This window comes from Beta vulgaris, chromosome 4 (assembly GCF_026745355.1).
Source record: "Beta vulgaris subsp. vulgaris cultivar EL10 chromosome 4, EL10.2, whole genome shotgun sequence".
Classification (NCBI taxonomy): Eukaryota; Viridiplantae; Streptophyta; class Magnoliopsida; order Caryophyllales; family Amaranthaceae; genus Beta; species Beta vulgaris.
The window spans coordinates 2,669,181-2,688,733 of NC_079205.1; the positions used below are offsets into that span (position 1 = coordinate 2,669,181).

The 19,553-nt window shown below is 36.3% G+C and overlaps 1 protein-coding gene across 4 annotated transcripts; it reads right to left on the bottom strand.

Moving 5' to 3' along the window:
• Window positions 1-1,747: 1,747 nt before the first annotated feature.
• On the bottom strand, window positions 1,748-15,754 carry LOC104891727 (peptidyl-prolyl cis-trans isomerase PASTICCINO1). 4 transcript variants are annotated; one of them, XM_010677467.3, is made up of 20 exons: window positions 15,401-15,754; window positions 15,207-15,291; window positions 15,036-15,105; window positions 11,906-12,003; window positions 10,853-10,975; window positions 10,466-10,498; window positions 9,153-9,211; window positions 8,469-8,553; window positions 8,190-8,348; window positions 7,402-7,459; window positions 6,103-6,251; window positions 4,850-4,947; window positions 4,605-4,674; window positions 4,094-4,153; window positions 3,566-3,622; window positions 3,218-3,286; window positions 3,012-3,089; window positions 2,495-2,596; window positions 2,342-2,413; window positions 1,748-2,268 (listed from the first exon to the last, which is right to left on the bottom strand). In XM_010677467.3, exons 1-20 carry the CDS (start codon window positions 15,475-15,477, stop codon window positions 1,927-1,929), a joined length of 1,944 nt encoding a protein of 647 aa, XP_010675769.1. In that variant the 5' UTR covers window positions 15,478-15,754; the 3' UTR covers window positions 1,748-1,926. The 4 variants fall into 4 exon arrangements, with proteins under 4 accessions (XP_010675769.1, XP_048498492.1, XP_057249823.1 ...); XM_048642535.2 differs by lacking the exons at window positions 11,906-12,003; window positions 15,401-15,754 and having other exon boundaries at window positions 15,207-15,221; XM_057393840.1 differs by lacking the exons at window positions 11,906-12,003; window positions 15,207-15,291; window positions 15,401-15,754 and having other exon boundaries at window positions 10,834-10,975; window positions 15,036-15,056.
• Between the last annotated feature and the right edge of the window lie 3,799 nt (window positions 15,755-19,553).

A 19,553-nucleotide genomic window follows, 5' to 3' on the forward strand; every position in this document is an offset into this window, starting at 1 on the left:
TATTCATAGAATTCCGTGACCTCATCAGTAAGGTATTTTCCGATCGCAACTGGGCACTGGATCATCGACCTACACTGCGTTCATGCGGGGTCAATGTTCTTGGGGTGCGCGAGGTTTAATTCAAGCAGAGCAGTACTCTTGACAAATTCGTTGGAAAATTGGTTCCAATTCCCCCTCCTTGCTGGAAAGGAGCGTGGGTTCATGGGAGATTCCCCTCTTTCGGGATAATGTTCTCTTCGACTGCTGCTACGGTCTCCATTGCTTCTCTCCTGCTGCCTCAAAACAAGGCTGGAATGTTTCCCGCTTCAGTTCCTTTTTCATTCCAGTACGGTTCGTATATACGTACTCTTGAAGTTCCTCGTCTCACAAACCAAGTTGATCTTCTATTTGGCCTTTTACTCATCGGGCCAATACACTACCAAATCTGGTACTATTCCTTTCTCGACATATGACATCTACAGCATGACTCCCCTCTCAATTCGAAGTTTTTCGGATTTTATGGGGGTTCGCATCATGCCAAAATGGAAAATTTTCCTCTGGAAATTTTCCACAACGGGTTAGCAACAGCAGCTAACCTTTCTACCGTGGTCTGGCATATCAGATAGTTGTCCAAGCTGCAACATGGAACTGAGACATCCCAACACCTCTTCCGATTTTCTCTCTAGCCACTACTGCTTGGCAAACTAGCCAACTACGTATTCATTTCAACGCTACTCCCTTGTGGCCTTTAAAGATTGGCTCATTGCATGGATACACTATTTCTACCAGCAGGATGGATATAAGGCCTTCGTCTTCCCGTGTTTGTGGCTATTTTTGGGCTATTTGGCAGGTCGCAATAATAAGGTCTTCAACGGAATATACCTGATATGCCTCTAATCCGTTCACTCCAGGACAAAGGCATTCAGCAGCACTACACCTTTCTGGCTAATCCTATTCCTTTGCCTAGTTTGCATTGGCACAGGTCCTCCTGGGTTTCTTTTTGCACATTTTGGGACAGCCTTCTGCGGGTACCACATTACATTACAAGTGGATGGTTCCTGGAAGAAATCTTCTTATTGGCCGGTATTGCCTGGGTTGCTGAGCATGTTATACCAAACTACAGAAGTGCAAGGAGGCTGCATTTATGCGGAGTCACCACTGGTTGCTGAAGCAGGGCTTGTCTGGGGGCCTTGATTTGGGCGCAATCTCAGGATTATGCAAATTTTGATCTACACTGATTCTGATGTACTGTTCGGAGTTTACTTCATCAAGACACACAACCTATCTCGATTCGCTGGACTCTCAATGACATTCGCTCCTTGGACATCAACTCCAATGGTGTCGAATTTAAAAGTTAATCATCAACAAGTCCAGAGGGCGCATGACCTGGCCAATCATGTTCGCCAAGGACATATTCCCATGGCCACTCTGTAGTTGATTATGTTGTTTTATTTCTTGTAATTTTTACCGATGTCCAAAAAAAAAAAAAAAAAAAAAAAAAATGACTAATCCATGGACATTCTACTAAGGATTACCAAAATGTTCTTGCAAATTGATGATTTGTCCACTCCAAAAGTTACAGTAGTACTCCATACCATTTCTTAGCCCCAACAATATGCCTAAAGATCAGTATTTTCTCCGTTTCGTTTTAAATGCAACAAATGAATATTTTACATCTCACAAATAATACCCCTTTATTGCATTTAAAACGAAACAGAAGAAGTATATTGCTTGATTGTGTGAGCTGAAGAACGGAGGAAGAGAAATATCAACAAACAGAAGAATTAAATTTATCTGAGAACACTCCAAAGGAAATTCCGTTATGGCTGTAATGCATTTTTCTCACATTGATATTCACAAGTTCACTCCAAAATCCATATGGATCCACAATAGCCTAAAGCAATCCTATTATAGCTCAGAATTTTTGAAGCCCCTGCCTAACATCATCTACAGTTCATCAGTTTCTTCATGCAATGGCATTGCATCTGGTTCAATTCCGAGCAGCTCTCCGCCATAGATGAGAAACAATATGACAAAACCTATAAATATCATAGAGATTAAAGCAATAATTAAGTGCAACCTAAGACGCCTCTTAGGTGCTACAAGTATTTCCTCCGCTCTTGTTTTACTTGAATCTTCATGATCTTTACTTGAATCTTCATGATCACTGTTCTCAACATTATGTCCGTTGGTCACTTCCTCTGTTCTTTCGGTGCTGATTTCTGCAATCTCACCTGGTCTTTTGTCAAATAATCCTCCAAATTGCTTCTTAGCTTTCCTTGCAACTTCCTGCTTGAAGGTGCAAAAGATTGAGTAAATATGCAAAAACCTATATGTATTATAGTGACAGTCTGACAAATACCTGTTGCGTTTGCTTCAATTTTTGTAAGGCTGCTTTAGCATCAGGTTTAGATGATTTGTCAAATTTCATCATCTACCATCATCGAAAAGAAAGCATTTTGAAAACATTGTAGGAGTTACATTGCCATTTATAGAAAGGGAAGAGGAAAATTACCTTTTCGAAATCATTTTTGGCATCCTGAAAGTCTCCAAGTTCCATATAGGCCATTCCACGGCGATACAAAGCTTTGACATGAACAGGGTTGGCATCTAATACCTACATGGTTTTTTACACATATCACTGCATAAACTGTTATATTTCTAAATTTATTTTACTACAGCATTTATATATAGCATAACTTCATCAGCTCAGGTTGTAGAATTATGGCTTCCTTAGCAATTTGAAAAACATTCTCAATAGAAAAACATTCTCAAGTGATTGCAGTTGTGATAGGTAACAACTAACAAGTAGTAATTCACCAAAGTTCACAGGTCATGATATTCTATAAGTTGAAGCAGTAGTTCTGAAGGAACATCTTCATGTTGATAAATTTAAAGTCATGCCAATCATATATTTACAGGAAGAAACTTGGAGAAGAGAATAAGGTCCACAGAAAAAAAATTATAACAAAATAAAAGAAGACAAACAGCAAATTCTTATATATTCAATGAGATTGCTAATAACAGCGTACCTTGTCGCATATTTCAATGGACTTTCTGCACTCCCCCAATTTCAGGTAGCAGGCAGCAACATTTAAGTGTAACATATTCTTACAAACAGACCAAATAAGTCAACAATATACCAAGAGAATATACCAGTAAAGTCAACAGAAGTTGTGTAAAAATAAAGGCAATCTACCAAAATAAGGAAGTAATATATTCTATTTCAGACACATACTCTTGTATTCGAAAATTCTTTTCCTTCTTCGTCATCCTGAGGATTAACATGATTAAAGTCCCGAAGCACCTGTAAAGGAGGGAAAATGTTATGTATATTAAGTGAAAAATAATTGTTCTGGCCTCGATTCACAAAAACCTTTGATTGGAAGAACCGCATTATAATCTATAACCTGCAATGGAGCAGTAATCTAACTTTTGACAAAACTACCAAGCAACGATTTCGTGCTTGTTCCTTTCAAGAATGATCAATAGACATAGTGAAGAGTTGACTCTTCTACTTGACTATTCTCCATATTGAAAATTCATACAAGAAGAGGTGGTCGCACTAAAAAAAGGAAACTCCTGCCTTCTCATACTTGGCTTTTGCCAATGCGTACTTTCCTTCCTTGAAAAGCCTGTTACCCTGGCAATGGACATGAATAAGAAGTTTCAGTTTTCAATTCCATAAAGCAGGTTGTACCAACTAAGAATTACAAAATCTGCACAAAAAGTTCAATGATTTCGCAAGGTCACTTATAAGGCTTGGTACAGGTAACATAATGGACAAGCAGGATCTTGATTCTGGTATTGTAGAAGCAAAATATGAGAACAAAATAAAGACAATTATCTGTAGACAGTAGAAGTCTGAAACTCTGATCCCTTGCTAGTTACAGAATTAAAACCAATTTTCGATCATATAGTGAAATCTAACAGCTTCCTGAAGATCAATGACACTTGAGCATATGGGAACAAGAATGCTTTTGGTAGGAATAAAATAAGCCAGGTCCAGCAACATCAGACAGCGTATAATGAGACAGAATATGACAAAATGAGCAACTCAGGCAAAGCAACAGTGATCCTATAAAAAAAATATACAGCAGTACAAGTACGATACCGTGCATCTAATGCTCTCAGCTTCGGCCATAATACTCCTGAAACTTAAACCAGTCCAATCCTGTAAAGAAACACCTGTGTCAAGTCAACCAAAGAGCCAAAAAAAACCTGTGGAAGGCTCACTAGTTGTTCATGATATAATCAAGTAAAAATCAATGCTCATGCACCACTGAGGTTTCTAAAGTCTAATGACCTATTAGAGAATTTTTTGTGATAAGGTAAAACCAAAGGATGATATGCAAACATTATGTCAATATGACAAGATATACATATATGAAATCGTGACATCATGTACATGATTCCTCCGCATAGAATCTATCCTATCCTTTTTATGGTTTCACAAAAGAATCATACTCTGGATTATTGAAGACTGTGTGGTCCAATGTTCTGCTGGTTTTCAAGCTTGTTAGGCACTCTAGCTCAGCATGCACTTGCTTAAAAGTTCATTATAGTTTACCAATCTACTGCAGTATTCATTAATTTCAATAACAAGAAAGTGAAACCCTTTGTACCTTTGGCATCTCAAAACCAAGCAGCTCAATTTCCCACTCTACATATGCCCCTTCAGGAACATTAGCTGGCCTGGAAAACAAAACCACAAGATGAGATGGGAATTAGCTGATAAAATTGAAAATAAACGTTAAAGGGAGGTCAATGAATTCAATAATAATAATAAAAAAACTAATCCATTACCAAGTTTTATTCAATTGATTGTTCAAAGGTAACAAGGTAGAGGGAAACAAGACGAGATAGTAACCTTGGAAACTTGTCATATGCATAATCAGGTGGACAAGAGACAAGAGCTACTTCCCCGGGGAGCATTAGTCGAACAGACATTTCAAAGCCCTCCGGTACCTACAATGGCAAAGAATAAAGAACCGAACACATTATACATAAGTAGACAAGTATACAGCTTCCTTCCAGTGGAAATACAGGGCCTTCCACTGTAACTAGGACTAGATTATGAATAAACCTGTTAATAACAAATATAGCGACAAACGAAATTTCCTAATTATTCCTCATATAAGGTAAGGGGGGAGGAGATGAACAGTCAAACTTGAATTCAAGCAGAATCCCAGGGCCAGAAGAAACAATATAGCAAAGATAAGAAGCAGATTGAAGACTGTTACTAGTAGACATATAACTAAGCACGTCATATTCCAAAAAGGCTAATTCTCAAACCACTTGAACAAACATAAGTCCACATGCAACATTGACAACTAATGACAAAATGCAAACAAGGGCAGTAACCCAGTTACTATTTACAAACCAAATATGCATATTGAAAATAATTTATTATTAAGAGTTGAAGTAAACCAAGTCTCTTCCTACTGTGCATTCAGCTGCCAAGCTGCTCTACTTTGGTAGTTTGGTTGATGCTATACAGAATGCTTCTCTTTTCATCCCTGTTTAGGTGTTGTGTTGGATTTATATGCAGGAAGTATGGATTTAAGAAAAGAGACAGAAGTACCCCCTACTTAAGTATTACTCTTTCCAAAAATAATTGCATTATTGGACTTCTGTTAAGTCAATATCTGTAGACTGTATTACTTTGGCCATATTTTTTTACTAATACATATATAATTATTATCATGTGAGATCCAGTTAGATTCGTTTCGATTCATATTTTCAAAATATAATATTTATATGTTAGTCAAGACATCTATAGACATATCTCAGGGACCACGAAAAGTTTCGATGTCAAAATAACGAGAGGGTAAGAGGAATATAATCTATATGTTTAATTATGGTAAAGGCGAGATATATAACATCATCAAATTTCTATATAGGAATTCTTGAACCCTCATTAAAAGCCCCACATATACATACATACATACTCTTCTAGCAGAATACTTAAGAAAAATGCAGCTTCATGCCATCACAAGGAGCAAGGGATGTCGCCTTGTTAAAAACAGCAAACATTTCTGATTTAGGTACATTCTACAATGGCTTTCCTTTTCAACTATCTAATATAATACGTAAATAAATGTCAGAAAGATAACAACTCACAAGCCCTTCACCAGAACAGAACTCTAGAGGCTGACCATCATTATCAACTCTTGTATCATAGAAGACTGTCTTCTTGTCATCCAGAAGCATGCCCTTGTAGTGGACACATAGTTGACTGTCTTGAAGTGGGCAGTCCATGGGAAATTCACCTAGTAATCAGAATGAATAAGAAAGGGAATTATATGTAATATTCAGAAACAGAATCTAAAAACCATCAACAACTAACATATCTGCGATAACCCCTCTTTTTCATATAGAATACCATTATCCCAAGACATATGGCATCTTGGGCAGAAAACTTTAAACAAGACACTCAAATATCATTTACTCATTTTCATAAGCAAACACACAATAAAACGTGATATCACTGAGAATCATTCAAATCTTGGGGCATGCCAATCAAGAAAAGCAACATCACAGAGTTACTGCAGAACAAAAATATAGATCGTACAGCCATTTAAACCCCCCAAAAGAAAAGGTAAAGTAATTGTCAACAGAACAGAAAGTAACTTCGCTCGCGAGCCCAGATAATCCTAAGCCATAACAAGCACATACTGGTCTACAGAACACTACAATCTGTTATCTGGGAAATTTGGATTCAGAGAAACCAGAGAAATTTTGAGAGCCATAGTAAGCCTCCAGAGGCACTAGCTATAAATATCCTATAAAGGGTTACTTGTAGAAGTTTTTCTTAGCTTAACCATGAGATTAAATTGTATCGGCCCTTGCCTATGAAATATACACCAGTAAACCTTCCTAGAAGGTGTCCTAGTGGATTTGCTCGTTTTTTTCTTTTTCTAGTGTAAAGACCTATATTTATCAGAAAATCACAAAAACAATTCGCTTAAGAGTTAAATACTGATGCTAAAAATGGGATATAGGACTACAGGTGATTTAAAGGCTTTCTTTATCTTTTTCCTATATCTGGCTGTAAAGTGTTTTTGGTATTTCATAAAAATTCTGTACCACAAGAGAAAGAAGTGTAATATGAGAAACATAAAACTTGTCAGCCCCACAAGTGCAGCAGAAGTTCTCAAAGACTAACTGAAGTGCACATTTTGCGAGCTTCAATAGCCTGCTAGAATCTGTGCAAGTAACTCATAAATATTCAGAACAATGTAGCGTCTTTCGATCTTCATTATTCTTATACAGGAACCAGTAGAACATGTGACAGAAAAACAATCAGCAGACATCATAAGGACTCAAGAAATCACATGGCCCTATTAGCTCAAGGTAAAATAACAGAATCCAAAAACCAAAATGATATTGATGTTAAGAGATATAAATTCAGATTTGAACCTCGTCCATCAAGAATTCGCCTTTTAATGAGGCGCCCATCACCAAGCACATCGCGAACCTATAAGCACAGAAACAATTTATATGAACTCATAACCTAATAACAAAAGCAAGTATCGTAGATAAACTACTAAACAACCTCTAGGGACTAAAAGGCTTGTATTATGGAATGTCTGCTAACCAGGAATGGCTGGCTGAGCTTAAATGGCATAGGTATACACACACAAGTATATATATATATATATATATATATATATATATATATATATAAGGACACACTTATATCCATCTAACTGCAAATACTAAGCAGGGATACAACAGAAGAGGTCTTTGTGAGTCCTCATTACGGAAAATAAGATAACACCTAAAACCAACCTATCAGTAGCCTCCCAAAAGAATTTCACATTGACTTTTTTTTTCAGGAGCCTTTCTGCATGCTGGAAGAGCTTAAAAACCAACTCATAAAATGCTGCCTCACTATACTATGATGACAAGAATCAACTTAGCACTTGGAGAGCTGACTACCTCTTACTAAAGATCCTTAATACTTGAAGAGCTAAATACTTCTTACTGAAGATCTTTGTGCTAACTACAAACCAACTGACCCAGGCATTTGTATTACATGGCATTGAGAAAGCCATCAATGGAATTGATTACACAGATTACTAACATGATACATTTACATTCCACCATGAAAAAAGTGTGCACTTACATCAAAAAGAAATTATTATAAAATGATGAGCACATATATGAAATTATGCATACTTATTAACTGATAGAAAGATGAAAACCTGGACAAAGTGAACAAGCTCCACTTCAAAATGAACTTCTTCCAGACCTGTTATTTGAGGAAGGACCGAACATTCAGTCAAGTATTGACTTTTCACATAGATCATGGCTTTCTCTCCCCTTGACATTGTTCCTACGCCCATCTCAAACCCTTCAGGCAGCTGTCATCTCATAGTTTTAAAAGAATCAGCTGTCAGTTGCATAAAGACCATAAATAGAGCTAATACTAAAAGTAACTTAACCAATACCATGCCATGCTGATTCAATTGTTACAAACTAACCTCTGACTTTCCAAAAGTAAAGAAAAATGGTTCTCCCTCAGTATGACTCCACAGCAACCTGCCATCATTGGTTTTCGCAGATATCCTGAAAAGAAGCATAGACACACCTTAGAAGATTATAAAAACCACTGTTCACTACTTCACTGTTTAGAACAAGCATGTTTCCTAATGACAAAGATTTAGAAGTTTAGTCAAGTAAATTTACTCCTCAAAAAAAAAAAAATCTCTTTCCACATGTCTAATAATATGACAAAGAAAAGGGAAATGAAGAACCCCGTTTTAGGTTCATGCTTCACTGCTTGAGCAGAAAGCCCAACATAAGGATTATCCCTCTGCCGGGAACTGAAACCCCCAGGTACAAGGCTCCTAAGCCACTACCATATAATCTGTTACACCAAGTCCATCAGACATCATCCTAACTGCCATCTCTTGCTTCCACCATAGTCTACTCAGCATCTAGCTGCCTCTAGACAAGAACAAACTGACTTAGCCAGAAACCCTGCCCTTGAATTTCACTCTCTTTTTCATTCCTTTATCCTTCTAGCTTGGATATTATCATATAAAACCAAATGAGCCATTTAAAAGTCGTAAAAGTTAACCATATTTTGAATGTTAAGCATCTATTTGGGTCCAACTAAAAAAGGACAAAGCAAAAAGATATTTGACGAGGAAAAAATCATATACCAAGCTTTTACTTCATAAGGAGCCCTTGGCGACTCCCAACCTTGTCCTTCATTGATTATCTGTACATGTAAAAGGATGTAAAAATGAATTCAAAGAAACGAGATGAATACCACTCTTATACATCATACTGCTTCATCTTGTTGTGTTAATAACCATCATCCTTTGAGGAAAATGGGGGAAAAGGAGACATTATCTTTGATCTTTTCTCTTATGTTTGCCATGCTAAAAGACTACTACTATAAACAAATAAACATGAGCATGTAAACCTACTACTTCATAGAGGGACAACGCTAGTGAAATGAAGACCATGAAAATGGTATTAACACTATTGACACCACCAAAGGCATACATCAATAGCAAAGAATAAGTTGAGAAGGAAAGCCAAGAGGAAACCAAACAACATCCACCACGCATGTTCAGTATATAGTATATACTCCTTCACAAATCACAGTCACGGATTCTACATGACTCAAATTGACCAGTTCACAAATAATCATGAAGTACTAACATGGACAGATTAGGAAACATGGCGATGGAAATGGAACAGCCAAGTGGAAATCTGTGAACATAGGGAATACAGAAAAGAAGAAGAAGAAAAGGGAGAGACTGTAAATCAAGAGAGAACGAAGATTCAACAAGCAAAAACATTCATGCCATCAAACTTCATTTGGTGTACTCGTGTAAATGATCCATCAACTTATCAGGGTTCTTTCAATATTCATTAAAAAACAAAAAAAAGAAACGGATGGATCTCGTTCCTTTGGCGATCTGCTTTAGGGTATGGGAAGCAGCAGAACTGTCAGAGGGCAAACCAGCAGGGTTTCAGGAATTAAATCTTTTCCACACTCTTGCACAATTGGGAGCAAGGGTTTCACAGCAATCATCTGCATCTCTTATTCATGACCAAAATAATGAATGCCACCCGACTTGATGGTTTTTTGGTTTTTAACTCTTTTTATGTACATCGGAGTTACTCAATTACCTATACCACAGGCTGTCGGGTACTACAACTATTATGCACAAGCATACCTGCTAAAATACTTAAATGACAAGGATCAAAGTAAACATGCATCTGTACAAGTGACTCTTTAGTACAATCGAAAATCATGAGCCCCAAAATAAAAAAAAAGTCGATTCTGCACTCTGCAGTGTCACTCGTTTTCATGCTTTCTTACTCTTCTAGAACAAAACTTGCTTAATACCTTAAATTCCACAGTTCTATGAAACTTGAAAGCGCAATCTAAACCCTAGCACCCAGAAAAGAGTAAATTTAAGGAGCTATATACTAGACAAGAATTTGATCATGTGCATACCTTTTTCACAACTCCCAGATCATCAGAAATGACCTGAAAATCAAACAAGATTAAAGATCCAGGATTCCAGGAAAATAAGTTCTCTGTGATTATTATACTATATATATAATCCAGACAGTACAAGATACTTGGGAAAAATAACAAAGACCAAAATGATTTGTACGAGCATCAATGTTAAGCCACAACATGCAAACAATCTCATTTTAATTGATGGCATTAAATTCCTTTCAAGAAAACTTTGCCATGACCAAGTAGACATTAAACACAAAGGCGTGAATATGTGGGGATTTGGGGACCTTAAGTGTCGTTGCCAAAAGAATTCAAGTGTCATATGTGTATATAATGAATATAAAACAAAATCATCTTACGGGAAAAATAAAATCTTGCCTTTGCTTTGCCAAAATCAATGAGCTCAATCTCAAAGTGGAGATCAGCATCTTTTGGAAAATCGTCTGTCACTGGAACTGGACAATCAGGCTCGCCATAATGCATTTCAGATTTAATCTTGAACTGCATAGGACAGATGATTACAAAATGATAACCCCAAAACGAGAAGTCGAGAACATAAATTCAGAATCACATAAATACATGCATAATACAGATTGCAGAAACAGAAGGACAAGATCTCGCTTAGATATAGAATACTTTCAGTAATTTTGTGATGCGGATAAAGATCAGCTAGGTCTCAGAATCAATTGCCAGTTGCCAAGGTGCATCAAGAAGGGCTTATTACCGCAGATTGGCATAAATAATAACTTGCTTCATGAGCAGGCTTGCAGTCAAATACAGAAAAGAGGGTCACTCTACAAAGAAGATGTCTAACAAGTGACAACTAATCAGATGCCACCAAATCCCCAAGGATGATGTATGTGAACGGCAGATTTGCACCGACATCACTATGCCACATCCAGAACCATCAAGCATATCAGGAACGTAATCTTGCAATACATGAAGTGTAGTAGTAGTTCTGGACGAGGCAACTACGAATTAGTGACCAGCCAACACCTTTAGCTATTGTCTCTCTTTGCTGCAGCCAGCAAGTATTCGTTTGCCTACAATCTAAAACCACGTCTTTCTTTGCTTTACACCTTTCTTTTCTCTTAAATCCCACCCGGAAAAGATGACAACCAGAAAACAAACTTTAAATCTAAGTTGCACAGGGCCGGTACGGATTCAAATTCGGGTGCGGAACGGAAAACGGCAAGATTTCGACATTTTAGGACAAAGATATGTGTATCTGTACGGAAAAAGTATTGTATCGTCAATCGTGTACGGGTACGTGATCTAGAAAAAGTACCCATGCTACTCAAAATCATCACTGTGGCATATGATCCAGCAAATACATGACTTACCATCATCGTCTAGGATAGAGAATATGATGTCAAGATTGTATAAAAAATTTCTTTGCAATTACAGTTTGTCTACCTAACAGAAAAATACCATGGAAATTTCACCCTTCTGCATTGTAGGAATTCCTTCCAGCAACCCCAGTAGTAGCTTGCTTTTACCCAAAATTTGCCTTGCAGGAGTTCCCTTACCTGCTAGAGTAGAGATATTAATTTTTATGCCTTCAAGGTTTACATTTACTTCAAAATGAATGCTTCAGTCTTCAAATACCAAGTCATCAAGGCAACCCAAAAAAAAGATAGCTAGAATGAAAGGCTACAAACAACTCGCTCTACAACAGAATGAGTAACAATAAAACCAAGTGTGGATCCCATTCTAAATAGTTGACTAGGTTTATATAAACATAACTGAGTTCAACAAAAGGAAGTCACAGAGAAGCCAGAAAAAAGACCAATGCAAAGACAGAAATCTAGGTTGTAGCAACTCCTGGTTCGCTGCATGCAGCAATCCTAGCCAATAATTGGTGAATTTGGTTGAACCATTATTTTACAATATCTTTGGATCTAAAAACTTTTTCTAGAATGCTGGGAGTAAGAGACATTACTGGAATCACTTTAGGCCTGCTGAAAGAGTGTTTTCCATTCTCCAAGGATACTCTATTACTCTTTATCAGACAAAGAAACTGGAATGAATTCTAGTTGTCTTACCTTTGGTTGTGCTCCCTCACCCCCTTTCAGTCCTTGTTTTACTTAAAGGACGCATTGAATTTCATATACATTCTTTTCCTTCCCTCATAAATATATCATTTTTCTTTTCATACCTTCAAGAGACATCTTAGATGCAAAAGAACTCTTACACTGTTGAACATATAAGAAGTTGCAGGTCCATTAAGCTCTATTTACGTAGATTAAGTTGTGAGTCATAAGCTGCACATCTCAAAACTAAATCTAAATTAAGACAAAAAAATGTATCCTCATGAGTCAACGAGTAATTTACGGAGACAGGAGAACACAACAAAAAAGTGGCAGACACTGTACAGGCAGAAACAAATCGTTCATATTTCATCATAAAAGGCCTTGCAAGTTACAATGATTGGTCTATTGTCACAACTCACAACTCCACTGCGAGGCCTATGATAAAAGAACAAGCATGAGTAGGTACAGTTGATGCTTAATTGCGCACAATAAAGGAAGTTTCACTTCTCCATAATATTCTCTACATAAGCTGGGAGTGCGAGACTGATATGACCATATAATCACTAGAAGAGATACTCATAGAAGAGAAGCCTTGAACTTGAAGTACAAGGTTATCATTGTCACTTGTCAGCAACTAATTTGACCGCACAGCTGTTATTTACATGTTAGAAACGCTTAGTGGAAGATAAAGTTATAATGGAGAGAATAGTGCTAGAAGCAACGATGTAAGTATCACTATCAAGTACTATAGCTTTTACTTTCAAATATCGTAATAAGAAAGAACACTAACATGTAGCAATAGTAGCATGAATATCCATTGAGACTGACTAGGCCAAGCAAGAGGAGTTTGCCAAAAGATGTAACATAGTGTATGTTTCAGGACAGCACCACGCAGAAATGTAGGCTATCTAGTTCTCGATGAAAAAAAATAACAAAAACAAAACGAAAATACTATTGGTACCCCTTACAAAGGTTTTCTTTTGGGGATAGATATCAGATATCTTAATCATCACGTGTTGTTCTGCATCATCCATACATCCCAAAAGTATCAAGACATATCTTCACTCCTTGGTCTCCTTTCTTTATAAGTCTTTGCTTCCACAACCTTAATGGGGTTAAGTTCCAGTATGAGCTCACTCTATCAACTTATGAACTTCAAGATGTCTGCTCGACTGCTTCCCACAGAAAAAATAATGCCTAAACTTCATGGGATCCAAATTCCAGTTTTGGAGAGACCAATGTCTTTACAACGAGAACATCACAATAGCTATCAGAAATAACACGTTTGAGCTGATCAACAGCATAAAAGGGAGCCGTCAAAAAAAAATTATCAATTGGTTACCTAGCTTCCCAACAACTAGCCTAGTTTGCTTGATTCACTTTGCTCTCTACTTTACGATCCACCTTTCTCCATGATAGCATTGAACATTTTTAAACTTTCCAAGTCTACATAGTAAATAAGGACTTTGAAATCATTGCATAAGTCAGCATATTGCTGTGAGTTTCCCAAAAACAACTCAAACCACAGAAAGCAACATATACCACAAATGACAACAGCACCAAATGCTAATCTCATGCTTAGCTCAGAAAGAAATGGTAACAAGAAACTGCTCTAGAACTTCCCAAGAGGCTATCACTAGAAAGACCCACATGAAAAAACAATTTTACTTATCATTGTTATAGTGTAATAGAAGGAGCATAATACCTCACAGGGGGATACCTAGTTCATAACTGTTATGAACAATTTCATTCATAACATTTGTTTAGGTGGATGATCGATCATTAATGTTGTATATAGAAACCAATAATTATCTCAATATAGCTAGTAGGTGATGGTGCCAAGAGGCAATATGCCATGGTTAGGGGTGTAAATGAGAAGAAACATCTCACGAGCTACTCGAGATCGACTCGGTCAAAGCTCGACTCGAGTGAGTTTGAATCGAACTCGAGCTCGACTCAAGATTTTGGGGAGTCGAGTTGAGCAACTCGATACTCTCGAAAACTCGTGAGAAGCTCGAATACCTAATTATCTATACAAAATACCTAAAGATCAAAAATGGACTTGGTCAAAACTGGACGCAGTAAGCTCGACTCAACTTGAGCTCGACTCGAAATGCTAAAGAGTCGAGTCGAGCTAGCTAAAATTCGAACTCGACTCGCATCATTTACACCCCTAGCCATGATGGTACTTTGGTTTCATAAACAAAATTTGTGATTCCATATACAACATTTATGACGTTGTATACAACAATCCTTGTCCAATATACAATCAGAAAATGTCACAAGCCAAAAACCGTTCAAAATCGTTATAAATTAGGACATTTACTTTAAAAAAAAAAGATTTTCTTCACAAAACAGCAAAAATGCTTCAGAGAAGCGCATTGCTCACCGACACCAAAATCAATCAGCAGTGATAAACAAAACACACAAGGCGATCTCGAGAACTATTTTCGAAACACTTAAAACCACTCACTAACATATTAATAACACAATAAGCAAACTGTAGACATTAGTAGTGCAAAACAGACCTCCAAATTCCTTTTTGGTGGACCGGACAACAACTCCTTCCAATGTACGAACAGTGCAATGGTAGATTATCTAAAACAATAATTGATGCAATAATCAATCATCTCATCAACAAAATATTATAGAAAATCAATTATAAGTTAATCATGATAAAATTTCATCATAAAAAAAACCTGATCACCATCGGACGGTCTAGAATCTCCTCCACCAGGTCTAATCTCAGCTTTCAACAATCCTCCTGGTACAAGATTCTTTTTCCTGAAGAATTCAACACAAAATTTTCATCATAATATTGTTCACAATTTAAACAATTCTTATATATGAAAATTCGCAAGAAAAAAAAAACAAGTGAAATAATTTCCTGAACCTTTTATCGTCGTCAGAAAGCTGCTTCTTCTTCGTCGGAAGCATGGAATTCTGATCCGGAACTTCCGAGACCGCCATTTTACTGAAATGATCGAGAAATTGCTCGTAATTATGGTAGTAATTTGCGAGAAATGTTCAATTTTGGTGAAGCTTTTCCCAAAATTTGCACTTAAATAGCGTCGATAAATGAAAGTTTAGGTAGATTAATTTTGGAATTAGGTTTGGTGATGATGAGTGTTGAAGTGATTTATTAAGTGTGCATGATAATTGGTTACAGTTCGAGTAGATGCGGAAGTTCATCTGCTAGTGTGAAGACACTCGATGCTTATTTTTTATGTTTGGTATGTCGGAGGTAAACCTAGTCCGTTCTAAAATAAATGTAACACAAATACACGATAGTTAGAATAAATAATTAGAACAATTTTATTTTTGATCAAGATTCCGTTTATTTTGAAAGAAAATATTTTTCATAAACTTAATTTCTCTATTTTCCGTTTGGTTAGACAAGAAATATAAACCGAAAATTTAAGGTGGAAAATAGTTTCTCATCTCTTTGTAAATATTGTCCTCCAAAATCCAAATTGTTAATGTATATTTGGAGCTGAGTATATATAGGAATGCTATTTTTTCTTTTTTATATGAATGTAAGGAAAAAAAAGTATGAGATCTTCCGCTCGAGTGGAATTCCTAATGCATCAATTACAACTTACAAGGATATTAGATAACATTGGAGCATTACAAAGATCTATAGAAAAACTGAAAAAGAATTATCCACAGGGTGATCAATATTGACCACCCAATCTGCTCCATTGTTGGCTTCTCGAAAAACAAGGACTACAGAAACGCTATTATATAGCAAAGTATTGCATACGAAGTTACTATAATAATTAAATAACGTCAAATCACCATATTAGATAATCAATTTATAAGGGTTTCTCAAACTAATATTAAAAATGTAAATAATTTTAGGTGTGGAAAATGAAATCCACATAAGTTTATTTTGTAATAAAAAGTTAAAATCTAACAAAATAATATTAGATAATCTCAATCTTCTCCTTTGTTGGCTTGTTTGAAAGTAGTACCGAACCCGACTTGGTTTAAGTATGAGGTTGAAACAATTTTCCCGGATTGTGGTGTGTGTGGTGCGGCTAACGAATCTGGGCTCCATGCCCTCATGTGTGGGTTGGCACAAGGGGTGTGGGAGGAATGTGGGTGTGAGTTTGATCTTCCGTTGGGTTGCTCGTCATATGCGGATTGGTAGAGTTACAGTTTTAAAGAGATGAATGAAGAGGAGGTTGCTTGTTTCTTACTCGATGTTGGGTTGTGCGGGGAACCCGTTGTTCTACTTTGATGGAATCGAACTTTGCCATGAGTACTGCCACGTGCTCCTATGCGTCGAAGACTTGGCAAGAAGCCAAAGAAGCCTCGGTACACAAGCAAAAGGCGGGCTCGAAGATGTTGGACCCTCATTTCGATGTATGTAGTTTACCGCGGGTTGGATGGTCGAAATGCAATGTTGATGCGGGACTTGTGGCTGATTTCAGTGTGGGAGTTGGGGGAGTATGCAGAGACGAGCATGGCGAGGTTATGGGGTGCGTTGTGCTGCAACAGCAAGTGGGGTGGGAGATGCGAGTTGCAAAAGCTCGTGCAATGCTTGAGGGGGGTCGGTTAGCAAAGAATCGCAGTATTCGTAAGCTCATTGTCGAAAGTGATTGTTTCCAAGTCATTTCGGCTCTCAAGTCAAAGTCCGCTGGCGTTAATGATTTTTATTTGATTATTGACGATATTCTAGATTTTGTTGATTATTTTGATGCAGTTGTGTGGCCTTTTGTTAAGCGTTCGGGAAATAAGGTGGCTCATATGATGGCTCATCTCCAACATGTGGAGTTTGGCTATAGGTGTTGGGTTGACTCTTTTCCCGACACCATTATTCGTTATGCGGCTTTTGATTTATTAAATTAGTTCCTCTTTAGAGGTTCCCTTAAAAAAAAGAAATATGATGGTATTGTTTAATAATCTTACAAAGGCTATAATTTTTTTAGTAATTTGTCTAATTCAGTTCATTCATTTTTAATCTAGATATATAGATCTATACTAGTATTTATTAAGTTAACTCTATAATTAAACTAGAACTAACAGTTATACCTTAATAAATTCACCTAGTTTCTATTTGCAATTTAATATAAATACTTAAGACTTGAGTCTCCACATATTTGTATTCAAAAGTTTTAACAATTATAAATATGTAATAAATCTAATACGAGTAGAACTCATATTCCAAATATTCTAATTACAAACCAAGTAAGGCTAGCCTAGTGGTAAAAATTTGGCATCATGAGTTCATGACTTCAAGGTCATGGAATCAAATCCCACTAAAAGCTCTTTGGGGTAAGGTTTTCTTTACAAACCCCTCCCTCTAAGGAGTCTGGCCTACAAACCTGGCTAGTTATACCATATGAGTCTCCAGGTGCCAATACAGTAGGGCTCCGACTTATAAAAAAAAATCCAATTACAGTCAACATGGTCACATGGATATATTTTAATAAAGTACAACCCTGAAGTATTCGTTAGAAATTTATAAAAGTTACTCCCTCCGTCCCAATTTAGTTGTTACATTTTGACCGTAGGCACTATTCACGTCATAACTTTGATTATCTTTTACTCCATATACATAAGAAAAAACATAGTCATGTTGGATCTTGTTTGATTCGTCTCAATTTATATTTTCCAAATATATAATTTTTTCATATATGTAACTCAAGATATTGGTGTTTGAAGTTGCATCTCGTAAACTGTGATAAAGCAAACGTAGCAACTAAATTGGGACAAAGGGAGTACTTGGTAATTGTCTAGTATGAAACTTAATTATTGCTTGATCTATCTCTATTATATAAGACAACACATGGGGGACACCAAAAAATAGAAAAAGAAAAAAGAAAAAAAGAGATAACTAATTGTTCTATTTTGAATGAAAAAAGGGGGAAAATAAGACATCACAAATTATTAAAAGAGACGGTCTAATTTTAATATAAAAGTAGACCTAGTAACTAAATGGATTAAACTAGTGACCGAAATAAATTAACCTAGTCACTATTGGGCTTTAGTATTGGGCTTAGCTTTGCCTAATTTTAATTTAAAAGTAGGCGGTCTCTTACAAGACAAACTAATAAGACATTTAGGCTATGTTTAGTTCACCTGAAATTTTCTGATCTGAACTTATCTGATCTGATCTGAACTTATTTTTTCTGATCTGATCTGAACTTATTTTTTCTGAACTGATCTGATTACAAGATCTTATCTTTTAGATTTCTCTCAATATATAAGAAAAAATATATCATGGGGTCTTGTTTGATTCGTCTCAATGAATACTTTATTAATATTCAATTATTATAATTTTTACTAATATGTAATGAAAGATATTTAATAGTAAAAATGAGTTTAAAAACTGACAGATCTGATCTGAACTTATTTTTTCTGATATGATCTGATCTGATCTGATTAGATCTGAAATAAGCAAAAATAAGGTGAACTAAACATAGCCTTAAACTAAACATTAGTTTTTTGAAAAAACAAAACACTTCCTCAGTTCCATTATAACTATAAGTGAAACACTTCTCTATTTTATGTGAGAGCTTTTTTAAAAAAAAGTTTAACTTATTTTTGCGGTTTTTTCACCGTGTACCCCCGAGGTTTCACAAAATTCACCATATACCCCTACGTTTTCAAAAATTCACCAGGTACCCCTATTCAAAAATAAAATTCACCAAACGCCCTTCATACTTAACGGTGTTAATACTCCGTTAAGTCACAAAACATAATTCACATAATACCCCTGGAATTAGAACAAATTCATAAAACGACCTTACCAATGTCTGACAGTAGCTTTGAGTTCAATATGCTGGTGTGTTAACTACCTAAGATGCTTGTGATTCTATTATATACCAATTCAACACATACTTGTAAGATCATGCAGGAACTCTTAGTATAACAAAAAAGGGGGGGGGGGGACATCATTCTTACAAGCAAATATAACATAACGCACAAATAACTTGAAAAACCTAATCCAATTGCAGTAATCAAACTTCTTAACTATACAATTGCACCGAAAAAACTAAAATGTTACAAAAAGGGGAATAACACCAAACCTTACAGTT

Coding starts and splice junctions, on each gene's coding strand:
- LOC104891727 (XM_010677467.3), bottom strand. CDS start 15,477: ATGGCGGTCTCGGAAGTTCCGGATCAGAATTCCATGCTTCCGACGAAG. Junction 15,292..15,400: donor CTTTCTGACGACGATAAAAG/GTTCAGGAAATT, acceptor TGAATTCTTCAG/GAAAAAGAATCTTGTACCAG. Junction 4,675..4,849: donor GCATATGACAAGTTTCCAAG/GTTACTATCTCG, acceptor TTTGTTTTCCAG/GCCAGCTAATGTTCCTGAAG.